This window comes from Bufo gargarizans, chromosome 1, assembly GCF_014858855.1.
Source record: "Bufo gargarizans isolate SCDJY-AF-19 chromosome 1, ASM1485885v1, whole genome shotgun sequence".
NCBI classification, from domain to species: Eukaryota; Metazoa; Chordata; class Amphibia; order Anura; family Bufonidae; genus Bufo; species Bufo gargarizans.
Window position 1 is genome coordinate 16,153,163 of NC_058080.1, and position 24,060 is coordinate 16,177,222.

The following is a 24,060-nucleotide window of genomic DNA, read 5'->3' on the forward strand; positions in this document are numbered from 1 at the left end:
TACAGAACGCAAAAAACCGCCCGTAAACGGAAAAGAAAACCGGTCGTGTGAAAGAGGCCCTAGACAGAACAGGAGCAGATCCATCACACCTGGTCTCTCTGTAGCCTCCACTTCTGGTATTGGCTCCCAATAACGGACGTGTGAACCAGGCCTTAGTCCTAAACGGAAGGGTCCTGGCGATTCCCTCTAATATCGCTTACCTGAGCTCGGAGTCCGAAATGTGCCCCCAGATCTTCAAGAATCACCACCTTGGAAGCCTAAAAAAAAAAGAGAAAAAGAGAAAAACACAACAGTCATGCAGCGCGCTACTTGTCATGTGCGCTGAGGTCTAACATAAAGGTTCTACAGCTAAGGTACAATTCCTTCCTATTTTCCAGGATCTCTGCTTGCTGTCAGTGAATGAGAGCATTTGCTTTCACACCCAGAGGCTGGAACACATCAGCAGCACAAATGTTTCATTACACACAAAAAACTAAAACTAAACGGAGAACCCCTTTAATTGTCGTTCCGAAGCATACTGCCTCCCATTCACCTGCAAATGAGATGACTGGAAAACAAAGGCCTGCCTTAGGGCTCATTCACACGACCGCATGGTTGCAGTGCCCGTGCTGCGGACCACAAACAGCAGTCCACAATACATGGACACCAGCCATGTGAACTCCGCGCTGCGGTACGGACCCACTGACTTGAATGCCGCAAGATACGTCAAACAATAGGACATGTCCTCCATTTGGCTGTATCTGGCGGATCGCGCACCCATTCACGTCAGTGTCTGCAATACGGGCACAGGGGCCTTACGTTCATGTGAATGAGCTCTTAAAAAGAATGCAGTATTTGTTTTATCATCTAATCCTGAAATGTTGCAGTTTTCAAACTGAGCCTCATAATGGACTGACATTTCCCTTCTAGAGATCATTTCTCAGCAGTCATCTCATTATAATCCCCAGAAGGATTACAATGACAGGCTACACATATATAGATAACACAGGATCCCCCATTCACAATAGGTGATGTCACAGCTAATCTACTCCCCATCCCTGCACAATGACCTCTGCATAGGTCACAGAGCATGACCACAACAAACTCCCATAGAAGTCAATGAGTCACCCCCGGGCTACCGGCTCCATATGGAGTCCTCCCCGGGCTACCGGCTCCATATGGAGTCATCCCCGGGCTACCGGCTCCATATGGGGTCATCCCCGGGCTACCGGCTCCATATGGGGTCATCCCCGGGCTACCGGCTCCATATGGGGTCATCCCCGGGCTACCGGCTCCTATGGGGTCATCCCCGGGCTACCGGCTCCTATGGGGTCATCCCCGGGCTACAGGCTCCTATGGGGTCATCCCCGGGCTACAGGCTCCTATGGGGTCATCCCCGGGCTACCGGCTCCTATGGGGTCATCCCCGGGCTACCGGCTCCTATGGGGTCATCCCCGGGCTACCGGCTCCTATGGGGTCATCCCCGGGCTACCGGCTCCTATGGGGTCATCCCCGGGCTACAGGCTCCTATGGGGTCATCCCCGGGCTACAGGCTCCTATGGGGTCATCCCCGGGCTACCGGCTCCTATGGGGTCATCCCCGGGCTACCGGCTCCTATGGGGTCATCCCCGGGCTACAGGCTCCTATGGGGTCATCCCCGGGCTACCGGCTCCTATGGGGTCATCCCCGGGCTACCGGCTCCTATGGGGTCATCCCCGGGCTACCGGCTCCTATGGGGTCATCCCCAGGCTACAGGCTCCTATGGGGTCATCCCAGGCTACCGGCTCCTATGGGGTCATCCCAGGCTACCGGCTCCTATGGGGTCATCCCGGGCTACCGGCTCCTATGGGGTCAACCCCGGGCTACCGGCTCCTATGGGGTCAACCCCGGGCTACCGGCTCCTATGGGGTCAACCCCGGGCTACCGGCTCCTATGGGGTCAACCCCGGGCTACCGGCTCCTATGGGGTCAACCCCGGGCTACCGGCTCCTATGGGGTCAACCCCGGGCTACCGGCTCCTATGGGGTCAACCCCGGGCTACCGGCTCCTATGGGGTCAACCCCGGGCTACCGGCTCCTATGGGGTCAACCCCGGGCTTCCGGCTCCTATGGGGTCAACCCCGGCTACAGGCTCCTATGGGGTCAACCCCGGGCTACCGGCTCCTATGGGGTCAACCCAGGCTACAGGCTCCTATGGGGTCAACCCCGGGCTACCGGCTCCTATGGGGTCAACCCCGGGCTACCGGCTCCTATGGGGTCAACCCCGGGCTACCGGCTCCTATGGGGTCAACCCAGGCCACCAGCTCCTTGTCTGCAGCAAGGGTGATCTGGAAACCCTTGCAGAAATCCATGCCCCTGCCGCACACCCCGCATTTATATCTATGAAATGGATTTGCAGTTGCAGAAGTTTCTGTAACAAATCTGCCGCGTGTGAATATAATCCTGCTGTGTAATACTGTGCGCCCCAAGGGAGAGCTGATTCCTGGGGGGCTCTGTCAGCATAACATGGCTACCATGTGATACATGGCTGTTATGGCCTGTCCTCCAGGGTGAGAGCAGCTCCTGTGCGTGGATCTCAGGTCTAGCTCATAGATGGGGGGGGGGGGGGGGGTGTACAGGGCAGAGAACCTATAGAAGCATATGGACAGTCAGGAGTTAATACAATGAGGATACACATCTACTCCACAGCACATATTGAAGTGTAGTAACCTACAGGAGCCAGCAGATGGCGCTACATGATAACGTATGTACAGGAGGACTGCAGTCATTACACTGTATGTCATCCTCGGGGGGACTCTGCCCGGTCACCCAGCTTTACATGATCCTGAGCAGACGTTCTGCTCCTAGGATTAAAGGGATTTTCCTGGGAATTTGACATTGGTGGACCCCGGGAGCCCCCAGGGATAAGGAGCGGCGGGTTCTCTTCACTGGTTACACAGGCACAGCGGCTGATCTGTAGCAGGCTCATGTTCGTAGCCATATCTGCCTTCATTGTGCTGACTGGTGAGGGGCCCAGGGGTCCAGCTCCCACTGAGCAAACATCTCTGGGCTGTCACTTTTAGTAGACCACTTTTTGACGCAGGTCCCTCTGAATCATGCTGATCACTGGGGTCTCACTCACTGGACACCCTGAAATATGCTGTGAAAGGGAACTGCTGCCTTTCCCTGCAGCGCCTCCGCAGGAGAAGATAAGAATTACAGGGTGCTCACTTATTTTGGTGCTAGGCCCCGTTCACATCTTTTTTTAGAATTTTTGGTGAGTTTTATAAGAAAAAAATTCATGTCACTATATTTTATTTTTTTAGATATAATCCTGCAATTTCCACACTGGACACTAGGCCTAATAACAGGTCATGATTTCCTGTTGTGTACAGGTACTTTTTCGGTAGCCATCACATTATCACCACAGGCTGGAGTACAATGACAAGTAACTTCCGTATACAGATAAGACAGGATCCACCATTCACAATAGGTGATATCATAGCTTATCTGCTCCCTCCTGACCCCGCCTACAAAACTCTCCCATAGAAGTCAATGGTGTCCGCTCCTTTCCATTGTGTCTATGGCCCATGGAGATGCTCTCAAAATGACAGGAAGTTTTAAAAGGGTTGTCCCACAAAAAAATATTCTTCAGTTTTTAATCCAGCACCTAGATCTGAATGCTTTTGTAATTGTATGTAATTGAGTATAGTCAGTGAATTGTTCAATAAAATGTATCTGTATAGCGCCACCTGCTGTTTTTTTTTTTTTCTTTGTCCTGCTCCGAGAAGTCCACACATGCTCAGTTTCATCCTTCAACTGCCTCCTGAGCTGTGATAGGGAGAACACGGACACGCCCCCGAGATGTGATAGGGAGAACACGGACACGCCCCTGAGATGTGATAGGGAGAACACGGACACGCCCCCTGAGATGTGATAGGGAGAACATTGACACGCCTCCTGAGCTGTGATAGGGAGAGCATGGGCACGCCTCCTGAGCTGCATAAGAAAGGACACGCCCCTGAGCTTCCAGCTTGATATAAATCTAGCAGAGCAATGAATGTAGAGATCAGTGGATCCATGTGAGGTGCAGGGCTGGTTCTGGCTTTGGTAGAAAGAGATTGTCATCTACTATATGAGGGATCATTTTGATGTATTACATTAATTTTACATTTACTAGATTTTATGCCTAGAGGCCAATATAAAAACTGCAAGATTATATACAATTTTTACACATTTTGTTTTATATAATGACATTGAAAAAATAAATAAAAAAACACAAAAATATAAAAAAAAATTAAATAATGTTTAACATAAAAATGTGATTTAAATAGGTAATGTTCTGATGACACAGAGCACTGAGTACAGGCCTGTGCACAAGACTGATTTTTTTATTGCTTTTTATATTTTTTTGGTCCCGTGGAGTGCAAGAATTCCCCAAAGTTTTACCTACCTGAATGGCACCCTTTCAGAGATCCTCCACCGAATATGCTCCATCTGAAGGCTGTGCCGACCACGACAACCAGGCAGCACTGCCAATGACCAACCACCCAGCAGGTGACTCCTGCCAGGGTCAGCACAGGCTTCAGCTGCAGGCTAGTAGAGGAGAGCAAGGGGATCTCCGACGCGGTGCCATACAGGTATGGACTGACATCTGCATCACGGTCGCTTAGATAGGTCTTGTATGGATCAAGTGATTGGAAAATAATGGAGAAACATGAAATTAGTGAAGAAAGGTGGTAAGATGAGGTCGGCGTGACATTATTGGCACTGACGTTATGGGCAGCCGAGCTGAAGGACTGGACTCCATGGGCTGCAGGTACTGTACTGGAACAGTCCATGGAATTCAGTTCTCAGGGCTTGGACCTGCCATCAATCATCTCCGTCTTCTCAGCTGAGACCAGCCCTAGGAACCTACCGGGTACAAGCAGTGGACACAAAAGACAAGGGAAATTTTTATATCAAAAATAATTGACGAGTGGATAAAAGGTTTTCACCAGGAGCTGGTGCTGAGATCATGGTAAGACCTGGAGCGGTCAAACATGCAAGACATTCGCTCTTTAGCTTTGATGTGAATGCCCATGCTTGAACAAGATTTTTTTTTTAAATATAAGTATAGAATAATTTTTACATCTATTTTGATAGCTAATGTTTCTTTCCCAATGTACAGCTTCAAATTCCCTGCACAGACACAGGGATTTTCATATTGATGTCCTATTCTCAGGATAGGTCATTCATTCCTGATTGGTAAGTGTCCAAATGCTGATCGGCCTCCTCACAGCTCACCAAGCACAGCACCGTACATTGCATAGTGGCTGGGCCTGGTATTGCAGCTCAGCCCCAATCACTTCAATGGAACGGACCTGCCTCTAGGTCATGTGACTGATGTACGTGACATCATTTGCCTAGGAAGAGGCCTAAGCACTCACAGAGCCCCCAGGCTTCTTCGTACAGCCGGTTGGTGGGGGTTCCTAGTATCGGACCCCGGCCAATCTGATAATGATGACCTATCCCGGATAAAATTCCCAGATAAGCCCTTTAAATGTTAAAATTCTGGTTATCTTTGACCGCCACTAGAGGGCGCCTAGAAGCTTTCTGCATACTGTTCATAAATCAGCATGCAGTACACGCCCCCTGCTGGTAGTTCTTGCCTGTGCAGGGGATTTGGAGTTCAGTATCAGAAAAACAGACCTACTGCAATGGAAATCAAGATACATTTAGAAACTGGAAGAGAATTTGAGGCCTGCAAGGAGACAGTATTACAGCCATATGTAATCAGCCACTTACCTTAATGTAGTTAATGAACTCTGTGAGAAAACTGCGGGTCTGGAAGGAAGAAAAAAAAAAGGGTTACAAACATGGCAGATGGTACAGTCACTAGTCATCGTATGACGGTCCTACCGTCCATCATTCTCGAAGGGGTTGTCCAGGTCAGACACCTCCACCAAGCAACTGTTCTTTGCAGCTACAAGAACTATCACTTTGAATGGAGCCAAAGCAGACGAGGAGGGGAGGATCGGAGCGGCGTCACTGGATGTGGCGGGGCGTGAAATGGGAGAGTATACATTATTGTATCACAATTGCTTTATGGGGGGGGGGGGGTTAAGTAGATGGACAACCCGATTAGAGGAGCTGACAACCCTTTTCATAATTACAAGTAATACAAGGGGTCTGCCAGAAGGGCCCACATCCCAGCTGATAGGAAGGTGATCCTGAGTATAGGACCACCCACTAGGATGTCCATATGACTTAAGAGGGGTTGTCATCATGACATCATAATTCCTTTAAGGGGCTAAAGAAGCAGGGGCGTCGCTAGAGTCTTAAGAGATCCGGGGCACGAGCCCCCACCCCATGAAGCCACGCCCTCATCCTTCACAGTAGTTATTAACCCCTTTCAGCAGTCCTCCCTTCAGTGAATGGGGGACTGCTGAATAGGGTTAATAAATAGAGGGAAGGGCCTAGCCGTCTGGGCAACCTCACAGATCATCCATAACAGTGTCATCCACAGATCCCCCTCCCCGCCGCTCACAGGAGTATACATTTATAAACTGTAATCCGTATCCTGCAGTAACTTTAAATCAGTGCTCATCTCTATCTACCTTACACTCAGCTCCAGACAGTAACAGGCAGGGCGGGCGGCAGTGCTCACTAACTGACGTCACGCGCCTGCGCCGCCCCCCCCCCCCCCCCCCAAGTGTCATCCACAGACCCCCTCCCCACCCAGCGCCGCCTCCTTGCTAATTTATTCACTTCACTTGCCTCTGTGTAATTGCAGAGAAGCGCCTTAATCTCATACAGGCGCACTGGAAGAGGCATCGTCAAACGAGGCGCGCTGGAAGACGGCGCATGCGCACTTCGCTCGACGATGCCTCTGCCAGTGCGCCTGTGCAAGATTACACAGAGGCAAGTGAAGTGAGTAAATTAGCTAGGAGGCGGCACCGCCTCCAGCAAGGGTGTGCTCTACGCGGTGGCGTACCTTGCTTATGGGTGGCGAGGGCCCTGCATTCGGGGCACTGGACAAAACATCCGGGGCTTCAGCCCTGATTGTTTTGACCTAACGACGCCCCAGTAAAGAAGGAAAGGTCAAAATTTCATAGTTCTACCTTACACTGTTCGATTGATTAAAATAAGACATGAGAGACGTCCTGGATCTTCAGAACATGACAGGAGAGAACTGTTTGGTCAGGAAAGTATTAATAGTTCTGTTCTTGCAGTTTTAGGCTGTGTTCACGTGTATCGATGGATACCTCAGGAGCCTCCACTGTTGACAGCATCATTTTAATGAGAAAAACACAGCCTGCAGCGCTATATTTTCCTCTATAGAGCAAAAGCAACCCGTTGTAAGTCAATGGGAATCGGTTCGGGGTGGTGGCGTTATCCATCCTATGAAGAACCAGGCATGTGTCATAGATGGATACGATGTTCCTGCTGTGAACAGGACCTCAGTTTTACAATTCCCTTGTTTTTTAGTTTAGAAATTTTTGCCAAAATCGGAGCCTTGAGTACAATCTCTATCTCACTTCAAATTACCCAAGGAGCCCTAAGAAGCCGGATTAGTTGGAGCTCATTAGCTGAGGTCACAGACAGGTTCCAGAGCTGATTGAGAGACCTTGTGCCTGCAGACATAGCAATAGGCTCGTCAGGATCCCTTTTTGGTTCCTTGATTCTGCAGAGCTCCTACGAAATTGATCAAGGAACAAAAGGACCAGGACTGAACCTGGTATCTTGGCCCCAACTGTACTGAAATCTAAACATCTACATTTGGGTTGATGTTGTACTTGAGAACATATTTTTTTTTTGTATGCCCAACCTTGCCATCTAAGAGGCTTGAGCAATGAATGGGTTAACCACGATTCCTCCACTATGGTGTTCAGATGTGGTCACAAACGCCTTGGCGTGGGCTTCACAAGTGTTCGGTGCAAGCATGGAGTGTGAAGGTCAGCGACATGGAGTCATAGGTTTTCAAACATATCACCATCTGCACTTGAGAAACCAGAAGTTGCACAACCTCTGAACATTCAGATCTTTACTTTTGCTGGTGAGATCTACGGGGGCCGCCAAGACGCCCACTACGTACTGGATTCATAAACTTCACACAAAAAAAAAAAAAAAAAAAAAAGTATAAAAATAACATAAAATCAACAGTGAAAAGTAAGAAAAGATTATGAATGACTGTTGGGTGAGGAGGATCCGTGAAGATCAAAAGGATTAATGAAGATCCATCCAAAGCCAGAAGACCAGATCAAAAAAAATGAAAACGCTCCAGTATTCTGTACAAAAGTTGAAAATGTGCAAGTAGCACTGTTGCGCAAAAGAGACTTAAATATTTTTTTTTTTACCCCACTCTAACCTTTTTGGGCCTCCAACACGTCGACCGACTTGCTATAATTTACTTCAGAAACTGCCAGAAATTATTGCACAAGTCTACTGTACGTCAGCTCACACATGGCATAGCTTTGTTTTTACAGTACACGGACATTAATTAAGTTTCAAATATAAAAATTTCCCCCCAAAAAAAGTTTAATTCCCCAAGTTCCTTCTCCACATGGTGCATTAAGCAGGTCAAGTGGAAAAGGACATTCTTCTGGCCTGCACTGGGGGAAAGGCTCCTTTATGGATATGCTTTGCGTGCACATCGGAAACGAACTTGATGTGAACAGAACCTAATCTAGAGGAGCCCAGAATTTCCTGACCACTGAGAATTTTCTGGCACTTTCTAAAAAAAAAATATCTTATTTTTTCCACTTCTGGGATTCCTGGAGGATCAGCGGAAGAGGTCGCAATAACCCTTTTACCCTCGCTAAAGAGTCCTGTGCTTATTTCTAGTCCTCCGACCGATACAACAATAATGCTGGTGCCGGACACGGTCAATAATACAGCTCCAAGTGGCCCCCATGCACATCAGCGTATCGCTGACCAGACTGACAGCAGCGGGTATGGCAGACAGTGTAATGTGTATGGGGAGCTCTGGACTCTCCCCCGACAGATGGAGGAGAGAAGGATTGGGTGAAGTGAAGATTTCTGCCCAATCCTTTTGTTCTCCCAGGAGATAAGCGGCCACCAGGCCGTCTCCCGACTCGCCACTGAATACACATACATGTCCGGTTTGGCCAAACCGGACATGTATGTGTATGGGGGAGTCGGGAGACAGTCTGAATTGAATGCATATGGAAGCCCTAAAGGGGTCCTCTGTGAGTGTTTTAACATGGCCACCAGAAACCTGTCCTAGAATGTGAGCAGGACTGGTTGCCTCCACTTACAGAACTGCCTAGGAGGGTGAGGAGGCCTCACAACACAATGAACCTGTCAGGCTGCTCAGACGTATGGCAGGCAGCATCACCTTTACCATTAACTGTAGAACAGTGCTGGAAGGGCCATCCTGTACAAGTGGAGTCAACCAGTCTATGCAATCTAGGATATAGTCTATGGGAACTGAAAGTGACAGTTAAAATATTTTTGAAATATAAAAAAAATATATAATATTCAGCATGTGTGGAGAAAGCCGCAATCAGCCGAATCGCTGGTGATGCGCCCACCTTGCCGAAGCCAAAAACAAAAATTCTCAGTGGTCAGGAAATTCTGGGCTCCTCTAGATTAGGTTCTGTTCACATCAAGTTAGTTTCCGATGTGCACGCAAAGCATATCCATAAAGGAGCCTCAAAAAGTCATATTCGCCACGCAAAAAACAAGCCCTCGCACAGCTATTCACGGGTGTCAGAACATGACGATGCAAAGAAAAGTCTATTTTTTTTGTTTGTGTAAACAGGGACCTCTTTACGGCGAGGACACCGGTGTATTATTTCTCTAAATAACTACAAATGCGGAACTCCAGCCTGACCCATCATGTCAAGGGGTCATCACCCGAGCACTGTGTTAAACCTAAAACAGGTTTTTTAAATTATTTAATAGTTTTAGATATTTGGTGGGATTTTGTAGCCGATCAGGGGGAACGGGAAAGTCCTCTGGTGTCACCGGGGAACTGAACGGCTTCGTAACAACCTCCTCCCCCGAACAAGGAAAGTATGAATGAAGACGGCGCTAAAAGGACAAACGGTAAAAGGACAAACGGTAGATGACTGAGGAAACGAAGCACCAACCGGTATAAGCAGAGGAAGGTGCGAACTAATGAGATGGATGGATGGATGGATGGATGGATGGATGGATGGATAGATAGATAGATAGATAGATAGATAATAGATAGATAGATAGATAGATAATAGATAGATAGATAATAGATAGGAGATAGATAATAGATAGATAGATAGATAGATACAAGATAGATAGATAGATAGGAGATAGATAATAGATAGATAGATAGATAGGAGATAGATAATAGATAGATAGATAGATAGATAGATAGATAGATAGGAGATAGATAGATAGATAGATAGATAGATAGATAGGAGATAGATAGATAGATAGAGAGATAATAGATAGATAGATAGGAGATAGATAGAAGATAGATAGATAGATAGATAGATAGGAGATAGATAGATAGGAGATAGATAGATAGATAGGAGATAGATAGATAGGAGATAGATAGAAGATAGATAGATAGGAGATAGATAGATAATAGATAGATAGGAGATAGATAGAAGATAGATAGATAGGAGATAGATAGAAGATAGATAGATAGGAGATAGATAGATAATAGATAGATAGGAGATAGATAGATAATAGATAGATAGGAGATAGATAGAAGATAGATAGATAGATAGATAGATAGATAGATAGGAGATAGATAGATATGAGATAGATAGATAGATAGATAGATAGGAGATAGATAGATACTCTAATTATGCATGAGGCGGAAAAAACTGATTTTATGCATTTTTTCAGTTTTACATTCTAGCCATATGCTAATAGATCGGGGGAGGTGGATTTCACAAAACAACTTTTTTTTTTTTTTTTTTTTTTTTTTTTTACAGTCAGGGTTTAGGCTACTTTCACACTAGCGTTCGGGTTTCCGTTCGTGAGCTCCGTTTGAAGGAGCTCACGAGCGGACCCGAACGCAGCCGTCCAGCCCTGATGCAGTCTGAATGGAGGCGGATCCGCTCAGACTGCATCAGTCTGGCGGCGTTCAGCCTCCGCTCCGCTCGCCTCCGCACGGACAGGCGGACAGCTGAACGCTGCTTGCAGCGTTCGGGTGTCCGCCTGGCCGTGCGGAGGCGTGCGGATCCGTCCAGACTTTTAATGTAAGTCAATGGGGACGGATCCGTTTGAAGATGCCACAATGTGGCTCAATCTTCAAGCGGATCCGTCCCCCATTGACTTTACATTGAAAGTCTGAACGGATCCGCGCAGGCTACTTTCGCACTTGCGCACTTGCGAATTTTTTTAAAGTTATTAATGCAGACGGATCCGTACTGAACGGAGCCTCCGTCTGCATTAATATGAGCGGATCCGTTCAGAACGGATCCGCCCGAACGCTAGTGTGAAAGTAGCCTTAGGTTTTGCTGTCACTGCTTATTAAACACATTAAGAGTCGATATAAAGATTGCTGCATCAGTACATGATACACACAATATACCGCGCTCTACACACACTATATACCGCGCTCCACACACACTATATACCGCGCTCCACACACACTATATACCGCGCTCCACACACACTATATACCGCGCTCTACACACACTATATACCGCGCTCCACACACACTATATACCGCGCTCCACACACACTATATACCGCGCTCTACACACACTATATACCGCGCTCTACACACACTATATACCGCGCTCTACACACACTATATACCGCGCTCTACACACACTATATACCGCGCTCTACACACACTATATACCGCGCTCTACACACACTATATACCGCGCTCTACACACACTATATACCGCGCTCTACACACACTATACCGCGCTCTACACACACTATACCGCGCTCTACACACAATATACCGCGCTCTACACACAATATACCGCGCTCTACACACACTATAACGTATTCTACAATGTGCTTTGTTTTAGTTTAAACTGCAGTATTTTTTTTGCCATTTCTCCCATAGGCGACTAGTCTCCATGACTTGGAAAATGCCAAAAACAAACACGGACATATAAACCGCGCTCTACACACACTATATACCGCGCTCTACACACACTATATACCGCGCTCTACACACACTATATACCGCGCTCTACACACTATATACCGCGCTCTACACACTATATACCGCGCTCTACACACTATATACCGCGCTCTACACACTATATACCGCGCTCTACACACTATATACCGCGCTCTACACACTATATACCGCGCTCTACACACACTATATACCGCGCTCTACACACAATATACCGCGCTCTACACACAATATACCGCGCTCTACACACAATATACCGCGCTCTACACACAATATACCGCGCTCTACACACACTATACCGCGCTCTACACACAATATACCGCGCTCTACACACACTATACCGCGCTCTACACACAATATACCGGGCTCTACACACACTATACCGGGCTCTACACACACTATACCGGGCTCTACACACACTATACCGGGCTCTACACACACTATACCGGGCTCTACACACACTATAACGTATTCTACAATGTGCTTTGTTTTAGTTTAAACTGCAGTATTTTTTTTGCCATTTCTCCCATAGGCGACTAGTCTCCATGACTTGGAAAATGCCAAAAACAAACACGGACATATAAAATCCAAATGCTGTAAAAAAGCCACACTAAACACATCACATATAAAAAAGAAACAAAAAACGCTGCAATTGTAAAACACCAGAGAACAGCCCCGGGCGGACCGATTAAACAATTAGTGGCAGTTTTCTATTGTACACACGTCGCACATCTTGGCGCTCGCCATACGTTTGACTTTTTAATTCTTGCGCCACTCTTCAAAGGAGACAAGAGAATATTGGATAGGATACTGTGCGGCCTCCGCCGGTGCGACAGATTTACTACTGGTGTAAATGACGCCACACTTCTACATCTGCAGCAGGCGTGGATTACAAATCCTTGCACAAAGTCGAGCAAAGATGTGCCAAGCGTGCGCCACTTTACAAAATCTGACGCGCACTTTGGCGCTTCATAGACCAGTCTGACGCCAATCTTACTCAGTTTCCCGCTGTTGTGTGAGGAGCTTTAAGGGAACGTCCACACAAGGCTGAATCGCTGCCGATCTGCAGAACATGGTTAAGATCTTACAAAATCTCATCCGCCCGCCGCGAAAATGAAAACGGATAAGCTCAGCGCGTCAATTTTGTGTTTGCCCTCTGTACGGGTAACGGAGTCACCACTCCAGCGTGAAAGAAGACGGATCTGGGGTGGGATATGGACCAATCACATTTCTAGATTCCGATCAGGTGGACGGTATAAAACCAGATAAAAGAAAAGTAAAACATGATATAAAACACTATTTGAATTGCTTTATTGCAAGGTGTAATTCAGCATGTACCGGGAGCGATCGTTCCAGATAATCCAGCACTGACTGTGTCATTCTAGCAGTATATGCAGACGGATGATTCATCTTTCTTACTTTTATTAACCCTTTTTTAGCCTCCACCTGTGTTACTATACATAATACAGTAGGCTCTATACAGTCTGTATAAAGAAATAAGATTGGCACACTAATATCTGGAGGGAGCTGAATATATAAAAAAAATTGTTTAATAGGTAAAGATAGTTAAAAATGTATAATGTGGTAAAAATGTGATAGAAATATGTAAAATATGATAAAAAATGTGAAGGTAAAAAGAAAGGTAAAAGGAATGGATCTCCGATAGTGATCAAAAATAGTCCGAAGTCTTGTAGTTCCACAGGTACAATAAAGGTGGCTGTAATTGGAGAGTCGGCGTCCCACGTGTTCTGTGCGCGCTTGAATTCCCGCGCACAGAACACGTGGGACGCCGACTCTCCAAGCTACGCGAGAAGGGCATCTTCGCACGGGCCGCCTGGAGCTTCAGGAGCATCCTCCAGACAGGTAACTTTAGCGGAGCACATCCCAGCCATAGTGGGACGCCACTGCTGGTAGATGAACGGCCCGCTAACACACCTACGCGTGTATGAGATCTCTGACCATTAACATTACCACAAGTATAAGCATTACAGCGTCATCCATATTGGCCAAAGACGGCTTACTTATTGCTATTTATATCAACCATCACCTACCCTCATCCGTTATATTTATTTTTCATATATACCATTACACTTTTTTGGGGGACTATACTCGCCATCCATTTTTTCATATTTGAGGACCTTCAATTACAACCACCTTTATTGTACCTGTGGAACTACAAGACTTCGGACTATTTTTGATCACTATCGGAGATCCATTCCTTTTACCTTCACATTTTTTATCATATTTTACATCTTTTTATCACATTTTTATCTATCTGTACCTATTAAACAATTATTTTATATATTCAGCTCCCTCCAGATATTAGTGTGCCAATCGTATTTCTTTATTCAGTTTCTCCATTCGATTGAGGGCGTCCGTCCAAGATTAGAGCACCTAACTCCACAGATCTAGTGTCTATACAGTCTGCATACCTGCAGGGCACTGCGGAATATATATATATTTAGTAGTAAGTAAAATACATAGACAGAGATGAAGCAGAGCTGAGTGGATCAGCGGAGTGTGTTACCTGGTCCTCGTCCATGGTCTCGCCCACCCCTTCCTCCTCCACCACGAAGCTCTCCTTCAGCTTCAGGTACTCCTCGTACTCCCGTTTCTCCTGCTCCTCCTTGGCTTTCCTCTTTTCTTCCTCCTATAAGGAACATAAGACACGGTGAGGCTGCTGTATGTCAAACACATCATCACTTCTCCAACTACCGAGAAAACAGCCTGCAGTGGGCTATATGGAGCCCAGATTACCATAGCCACACCCACCGCATAATGCACAGGGCGCAGATTACCATAGCCACACCCACCGCATAATGTACAGGGTGCAGATTATCACAGTCACACATCACATATAATACACAGGGTGCAGATTATCACAGTCACACATCACATATAATACACGGGGTGCAGATTATCACAGTCACACATCACATATAATACACGGGGTGCAGATTATCACAGTCACACATCACATATAATACACGGGGTGCAGATTATCACAGTCACACATCACATATAATACACGGGGTGCAGATTATCACAGTCACACATCACATATAATACACGGGGTGCAGATTATCACAGCCACACATCACATATAATACACAGGGTGCAGATTATCACAGTCACACATCACATATAATACACGGGGTGCAGATTATCACAGTCACACATCACATATAATACACGGGGTGCAGATTATCACAGTCACACATCACATATAATACACAGGGTGCAGATTATCACAGTCACACCATCACATATAATACACGGGGTGCAGATTATCACAGCCACACATCACATATAATACACAGGGTGCAGATTATCACAGTCACACATCACATATAATACACGGGGTGCAGATTATCACAGTCACACATCACATATAATACACGGGGTGCAGATTATCACAGTCACACATCACATATAATACACGGGGTGCAGATTATCACAGTCACACATCACATATAATACACAGGGTGCAGATTATCACAGTCACACATCACATATAATACACGGGGTGCAGATTATCACAGTCACACATCACATATAATACACGGGGTGCAGATTATCACAGCCACACATCACATATAATACACAGGGTGCAGATTATCACAGTCACACATCACATATAATACACGGGGTGCAGATTATCACAGCCACACATCACATATAATACACGGGGTGCAGATTATCACAGCCACACATCACATATAATACACAGGGTGCAGATTATCACAGTCACACATCACATATAATACACGGGGTGCAGATTATCACAGTCACACATCACATATAATACACGGGGTGCAGATTACCACAGTCACACATCACATATAATACACAGGGTGCAGATTATCAGTCACACATCACATATAATACACAGGGTGCAGATTACCACAGTCACACATCACATATAATACACGGGGTGCAGATTATCACAGTCACACATCACATATAATACACGGGGTGCAGATTATCACAGTCACACCATCACATATAATACACGGGGTGCAGATTATCACAGTCACACATCACATATAATACACGGGGTGCAGATTATCACAGTCACACATCACATATAATACACGGGGTGCAGATTATCACAGTCACACATCACATATAATACACGGGGTGCAGATTATCACAGTCACACATCACATATAATACACAGGGTGCAGATTATATCATTATTATTTTTTTGTACCCAAACATAGTTACCATAATATAGTGTAATACATCTATAATGGTGAGATGAGACAACCCCTTTAACCCCTTAAGGACCCCCGCCGTACATGTACGGCGCTGGTGGACGTCACTTAAGGTCGAGTGCCGTACATGTACAGCAGGCTGATCGGGGGGGTGCAGGAGCTGCGCCCGCCTGATTAGCGGTACGGATCCGGCAGTCACTGACAGCCGGGCCCCTGCTGCATACGCCGGCACCAGTGAAAACAAAGCTGACCGTGGCATGCAGAGAGTGTGTGGAGGGAACGGATGCCCTCCGCATCTCCATTAGGTCCCACGCTGCAGTGGCGTGGACCCGATGGCAGAGAAGGCAAGCTTGGTGCCTTCAATAGGGATCTGGGATTGCCTTCTACGGAAGTCTGTGGGATCCAGCCTTTAGGCTAGGTCTCACAGGCAGGGTGTCAGCATAAAAAGGCAGGTTGTATTGTAATGCATTGCGGAGGGGATCAGACCCCAGAAGTTGAAGTCCCAGAGTGGGGGGAAAAAAATAAAGGAGTAAAAAAAAAAAAAAAAAAAAAAAAGTGTTTTTCATAATAAAAAAAAGTTAAATAAAAAATTACATTTCCCAAAATAAAAACACATAAAATTGTAAAAGAAAAAAAGAAAACCAAACATATTGGGTATTGCTGCATCCGTAAAGGCTGGCTCTATAAAAAATATCACATGATCCACCCCCTCACCTGAACGCCGTAGAAAAAAATAAAATAAAAACTGTGATAAAACATTTTTTTTGTCACCTTACATCCTAAAAAGTGCAACACCAATCGATCAAAAAGGCGTACGCCACCCAAAATAGTACCAAACCGTCACCTCATCCCGCAAAAAATGAGCCCCTACATACGTAAAACAATAGGGAAAAAAAATAAAAATAAAAACGATGGCTCTCAGAATATGGAGACAATAAAATATGAATTTTTTTTTCAAAAAAATGCTTTTATTGTGTTAAAAGTGAAAAAAAAAGTAGATATATTATTAGGTATCGCCGCATCCATAACAACCAGGTCTATTAAAATATCACATGACCCAACCCCTCAGGTGAACATCCTAAAATAAATAAAATAAAAACGGTGTTAAAAAAGCCATTTTTTGTCACCTTACATCACAAACGCACCCCAAAATCATACCAATCAGTCATCTCATCTTGAAAAAAATGAGACCCTACCTAGGACAATCGCCTAAAAAAACTAAACAAAAAAAAACTATAGTCCTCAGAATATGGAGACCTATTTTTCAAAAATGCTTTATTATGTAAAACTTAAACAAACAACAACAAAAAAGTAGACATATTTGGTATTGTCGCGTCCGTAACAACCTGCTCTATAAAAATACCACATGATCTAACCTGTCAGATGAACACTGTAAATAACAAAAAATAAAAACGCTGCCAAAACAGCTATTTTTTGTTACCTAAAATGGTACCAACAAAACTGCCACCTTATCACGTAGTCTCCAAAATTGGGTCATTTTTTGGGAGTTTCTACTCTAGGGGTGCATCAGAGATGTCTTCAAATGTGATATGGCAACTTAAAAATTATCCCAGTGAAATCTGCCTTCCAATAAATATTGAGTTTTCTTTGGCTGTTAACCCTTGCTTGGTTACTAGAAAAAATTGATTAAAATGGAAAAGCTGCCAAAAAAGTGAAATTCTGAAATTCCATCTACATTTTCCTTTAATTACAAAGCTTGTAAAATCAGTTTTGAATACCTTGAGGGCTGTAGTTTCTAAAATGGGGCTATTTATGGGTGGTTTCTATTATGTAAGGCTCACAAAGTGACTTCAGACCTGAACTGGTCCTTAAAAAGTGGGTTTTGGAAATTTTCTTACATTTTTTTTTAGATTTGCTTCTAAACTTCTAAGCCTTCTAACGTCCCAAAAAAATAAAATGTAATTTACAAAATGATCCAAACATGAAGTAGACATATGGGAAATGTAAAGTAATAACTATTTTAGGAGGTATCGCTATCTGTTTTAAAAGCAGAGAAATTAAAAATTCTTGATAAATTAGGAATTTTTTTAATAAATAAAAATGAAATATTTAGACTCAAATTTAGCAGTGTCATGAAGTACAATATGTGAACAGAAAACAATCTCAGAACGGCCTGGATAAGTAAAAGCGTTTTAAAGTTATCACCACATAAAGTGACACTGGTCAGATTTGCAAAAAAAGGCCTGGTCCTTAAAGGGACACTGTCACCTGGAATTCACTTACGGAGCTATTAACATCACCACATCAGTCTCCGGGATTTATATTAAAATATACGAGTATTACTGCCCTGTGTCTTGTAATTTGTTTATAATATGCTAATTACCTCAATAAGGAGCCCAAGGGGCTGTCCCTCCGTCCGTTGGAGCCTAGCCGCGCCCATTATCTTGGAGCCCAGAACCCCCTTACTGCTAATTTATTCACTGCTCATTGCCAACGTAATTTGTTTGTTGCTCCCGAAATCTCGCGCATTTCCGCTTTAAGCGAAGCTGGAGCATGCGCACTTCATTCTGTGAGGCCAATGCCAGGACACCGCGCGGGCGCTAACATGAGTATCCACGGCGCATGCACATTACGTCAGCGATGAGCAGTGAATAAATAAGCAGTAGGGCGGTGCTCCAATGACCAGGGGGACAGCCCCTTGGGCTCCTTATTGAGGTAATTAGCATATTAATAAAAGCGATTTTATAGACAAATTATAAGACACAGGGCAGTAATACTAGTATGTTTTAATGTAAATCGTGGAGACTGATGTGGTGATGTTAATAGCTCAGTAAGTGAAATCCAGGTGACAGTGTCCCTTTAAGGTGAAAAATGGCAGGGTCCTGAAGGGGTTAAGGAATTAGAAGGGCAGTTCTCTGACAGATTCAGTACGAAACAGAGCAGTGGTCTACAAATGCATTGAAACTGAAAGCTGCAGAAGAAAAACTGTTGAGCATTTTAAATAAGAATTTTTTTTTGGTCTCAAGTTGAGGAGAATATAATAATAATATTAATATTGATAAAATGCCCATAGGTGAGCATAGCCTTTGGAAGGAATCTGTCGCCAGCAACCTCCCTATCCAGTCCTTTTCATAGACACATCGCTGTAGATCGCCTGATTAACCTCCTAACAGTTCTGCCCCAGCGCTCGGGCAGCAGGGGGAGAGCTGCTTTAGCTGCTCGTATCTCTGGATTGGTAGCAGCTAGAGATAGGTCTTGTTTGAAAGATGCCGTTCCAAGCTTTCAAACAACACCAGAATCACAGCATTATCTTCACTACATTCAAAGAGATCGCTGTTAGGAATCGGGATGCAGTTGAAAGTGAAAGTAAATGCAGATTTTACTGTGTTTATTCCCGACTCGATTTCTAACTGTGATTTCTCTTGCCAGCTTTCAAACAAGACCAGGCCCATATCTGTAGCTACTACCAATCCAGAGATATGAGCACCTAATGCAGCACCCCTCCCCCTGCAATTCAGTGGTTAAAACGCAGTTTTCTTCAGTTGATCTTCGGCTTCGTCCTTATAATACTTTCTCTTAAAGGGTGTCTACCATCAGAATTTCTGTTATGTAGCTGACATCAGCAATGTGCTAATGTCAGCGTACAGAACAGTGTTCTTTATACATTTGTCCCTGAGGCCGTTCTCCTAAAAAACACACTGTTATAATATGAATGAACCTCTAGGTGCTATGTGGGCGTTGATTCAGCACCTAGAGGCTCGGTCCACTCACCCTTTATCCCGCCCAGGTCCTCCGTCTAGCCCGCCCCGCTCCTCTTGAGTGACGTCCAAGTTCGCAGCATCGCTGACGAAAATCCCGCGCCTGCGACGTCCACTTCTGTATTCGGCGCAGGCGCAGTGAGTGAAGGACGCGCTCCTGGTGCCGGCTTCCTCACTGCGCCTGCGCCTACTACGTCTTAGCGAGGAAGCCGGCACCAGGAGCGCGTCATTCACTCACTGCGCCGAATAAGGAAGTGGATGGCGCAGATGCTGGATTTCTTCAGCGATCCAGCTAACTAGGACGTCACTCAAGAGGAGCGGGGCGGGCTAGACGGAGGACCTGGGCGGGACCTAAGTGCAGGCATAGAAGTGAATGGGGCTGAGCTGCAATACCAAGCACAGCCACTATACAATGTACGGCGGTGAGCTGTAAGGAGGCAGTGGGAGTTCCGATGCCTTCTCAAACATCTGATTGGCGGGGTTCAGGGTGTCAGACCCTCACCAATCTGTCATCAGGAGGAAAAAAAAAAAACACTTGGAAAACCCCTTTAACATGCAAATTAGGCCGCCATTGGTGCAACGAGGGCTTCACCATTGCTCTTGTTGCACCCAAACTCCACTCCTTTCTGTGGCCAACCCCTCCCTTTCTACTTTGCCACTGCCTTGCCCTGTCAATCAAAACAGCGAGGGAGGGGCTGGCCACAAAAAGGAGCAGAGCTTGGGTGCAACAAGAGCAATGGTGACGCCCTAATTGCACCAAAGGTCGAATTTACATATTAAAAAAAGTGTCATAACTCAGCCTCAGATCAACAAAAGAAAAACTGTGTTTTAATCAGGTGAACCCCTGTGTGTCTATGCAACTAGATAAAAAGGACTCCTATCCCTGGATTTATTATTATAATAATAATAATAATTATTAGTAGTAATTTACCGGTAACTAAAATGGCAAAAATAGAATAAAATAAAAATAAAAAATCAGCACAACCTGACTGCTGTGTGTGCACAGGAAGAAAGGGCCGCGCCGATCTCAGACTTTTGATCTTTTCGAGGCGCACTGTTTTGCAATGAAGAGGAAGCGTCCTCTCGGTGATAAAGTGTCAGTTGGTAAACCATTTCCTCACCAGAAAAACTCCACGGGGCGAAAGGGAATTCCCCGCCAGAGTGCCGTGCCACAGCAAAAATATAAAAAAGAGGTAAAAAACACATCACAGCCCAAAAATCTCCATCTGCTCCAACTATTGTACAGACTACCTGCTGGTAACCCTCCTAGAAAGTATTTAAAAAGAAAATTAAGAAAAAGTGAATAATTAAAAAAAGGCTGAAAATAACTTTATTATCAGTAACCTCTTGAAAAAATCTGGTAAAAAAGGAATAAAAAAGGCAAAAAAAACTAATATCATCATGAATAAAGGTATTCTCCATACTGAAGAGAAAAGTAATGTTAACAAAAGGGTTGAACCTACAATGGTAAAAAAAAAAAAGGTACCGACCGTAAGCGTTTTGCGGTGCGCAAATTGCGGATCCACAAATCACGAATACCGGCCTTGTGCGTTCCGCATTTTGCGGACCACACATGGCCGTGCACTATGATAGAAAATGCCTATTCTTGCAACTGCGGGGCAGCGGAATGGAAGAACAGATGCGTACAGAACACGGTGTGCTGCCCGCATCTTTTGCTGCCCTATTTAAATGAATGGGTCCGCACCCGTTCCGCAAAGTTGCGGAATGGATGCGGACCCGTTCATACAGTAGCAAAAAAAATTAAAATCTGGTCCAGACATCACCACCTTAGTATCCAGAATCCCACAATGTCTATCTTCCATATCCTCCTTCCTCTCCTTTCGCTTTCTAAAATTTAACATGGATAAAACAGAATTATTAATCTTTCCCCCATCTTGCTAAACCCCCCCAACAGACCTATCTATCACAATCAATGGCTGCACACTCTCCCCGGTCAACCAAGTCCGCTGCCTTGGAGTGACCTTGGATTCTGCCTTCTCCTTCCGACCGCACATCCAAGCCCTTTCCACCACCTGCCGCCTCCAACTCAAAAACATCTCCCGCATCCGTGCTTTCTTCAACATTGAATCTGCGAAAATGCTTGTACATGCCCTCATCATCTCCCGCCTAGACTACTGCAACACTCTCCTCTGTGGCCTTCCATCTAGCAGTCTCGCACCCCTCCAATCTATCCTCAACTCTGCTGCCCACCTAATCCACCCTCTCACCCTGTTACTCCTCTGCCTCTCCCCTCTGCCAATCCCTTCACTGGCTTCCCATTGCCCAGCGAATTCACTTCAAAGTACAAACAAATACATACAAGGCCGTCCATAACCTGTCCGCTCCCTACATCTCTGAGCTACTTTCCCGATACACCCCCACACGCACTCTCCGATCCTCACAAGACCTCCTTCTCTCCTCTCCTCTTATCGCATCTTCCAACAATCGACTCCAAGATGTCTCCCTCGCATCCCCCATACTCTGGAACTCGCTACCCCAACACATCAGACTCTCACCTACAGTGGAATCCTTCAAGAGAAACCTGAAAACCCACCTCTTCAGACAAGCCTACAACCAGTGACCCTGCTGCCTCTATACCGCCATGACCAACTTCACCCGCGCCTACTGTGTCCTTCTCCCATACCATATAGATTGTAAGCCCTCACGGGCAGGGCCCTCTCTCCTTCTGTACCAGTCTGTAACTAGTCTTCTTCATGCTTCGTGCAGTTGTCTGTATTATGTATGTGCACCGGGCTATGGAACTATGAGGACTGCAGGTCCTGCTGGTGCAGTCAGTACGGGCGGTCAGACCTGTCATCAGATCAAGATCTACAGCTGTAAAAAAGCTGGTGTGAAACTGATCCTAGTCTTGTTTTTGTTTTATTTCGCCGCAATGTAATTGGTTAAGGACCACCCGCCATGTACAACAAGCGGTCCACATCCCTAACGCCAGCATCATTGTATAGTTTCAGCATGGGCTTTAGCTGGCGCCTGAGACATTGGACAGCCGACTGTCAGGGCTCCTGCTGTGCACAGAACTGAGGCGGCGGCACCAGTCCTGGTGGTCATGTGACCAGTCACTGGGAGTCGGCTGCTCCTGGGTGTCCCCACCACTGGGCAGATGTTCCTTGTACCTGCCCCTGCTGTGCACTCCCATATACAATGGAAAAGCAGGGCGTAGAAAATTAAATAAAAAAATTGTAAAAGAAATAAAAAAAGTTATAAATTATAATAAAACAATAATAAGAATTAAGCTAATTATAATAATAGTTATAATAAAAACAATGATACTAATGAAATAATAATAAAATAAAAATTACCGGTAATAGTTTGAATAATAAAGACCCCCAATGGTCTTTTCTAACCTTTGCTGGAGTATACAATAAAAACCTGCACCCTTCCCTAATTGCTGTCATAGTTGAGACCATATTGCTCAAAATGAAACATTTAATATATGAAAATTTAGGGCACAAAATGACAAACGCAAACAAAATGTGAGATATTAAAAGAATAAAAAATTGAAAACATTTATGAGCGTGAAAAAAAAAAATAATTACCGGTATCTGTACAAAAAAAAAAAAAATGAAGATTTAAAGAAAGCTGCGTTATTCATAAAAAAACATCTTGTCGTTAGCACAAGTAATACTAACGTGTAAAAGAAGAAAAAAAAAAGGTGCAAAACGGTGTCTGGTCCTGAAGACCTAAAATTATCCTGGAGGTGAACCAGACACATAAACCGACCTGTTCACGGATATGATGGGAGGTAATGGTTACGGACCTCCTGTCCAGTGCCCGGTCTGGCGGTTTATTTTGACATGGCAGGTGATATAAAGTAATGCGCCATAAAAACAAAAAGACACAAAGTCCAAAATTCTTCCTCCAAACTTCACAGCTAAAGACTAAACCCTCCAATCCACCAAAATGCTACGATGCATCTTACAATAGCACAAACAAAATATCTATATATCTATTATAGATAATGTGATAATAAACCATACATCTACCCTAAAATACAAAAACGCTGAAAAATGAAGAAATGTAAAAAGACCAAGCTCAATCATAGCAGAG

The 24,060-nt window shown here is 45.0% G+C and overlaps 1 protein-coding gene across 1 annotated transcript in view; it reads right to left on the minus strand.

Moving 5' to 3' along the window:
- The window catches only part of DDRGK1 (DDRGK domain containing 1), a 37,112-nt gene that overhangs the window by 969 nt on the left and 12,083 nt on the right, over positions 1-24,060 (minus strand). Inside the window, exons 5-7 of the mRNA XM_044294723.1 lie at positions 14,584-14,706; positions 5,744-5,782; positions 201-257 (exon numbers count right to left, since the gene is read on the minus strand). Of these exons, the coding sequence (XP_044150658.1) occupies positions 201-257; positions 5,744-5,782; positions 14,584-14,706 (219 nt within the window). The remainder of the gene's footprint in view (positions 1-200; positions 258-5,743; positions 5,783-14,583; positions 14,707-24,060) is intronic.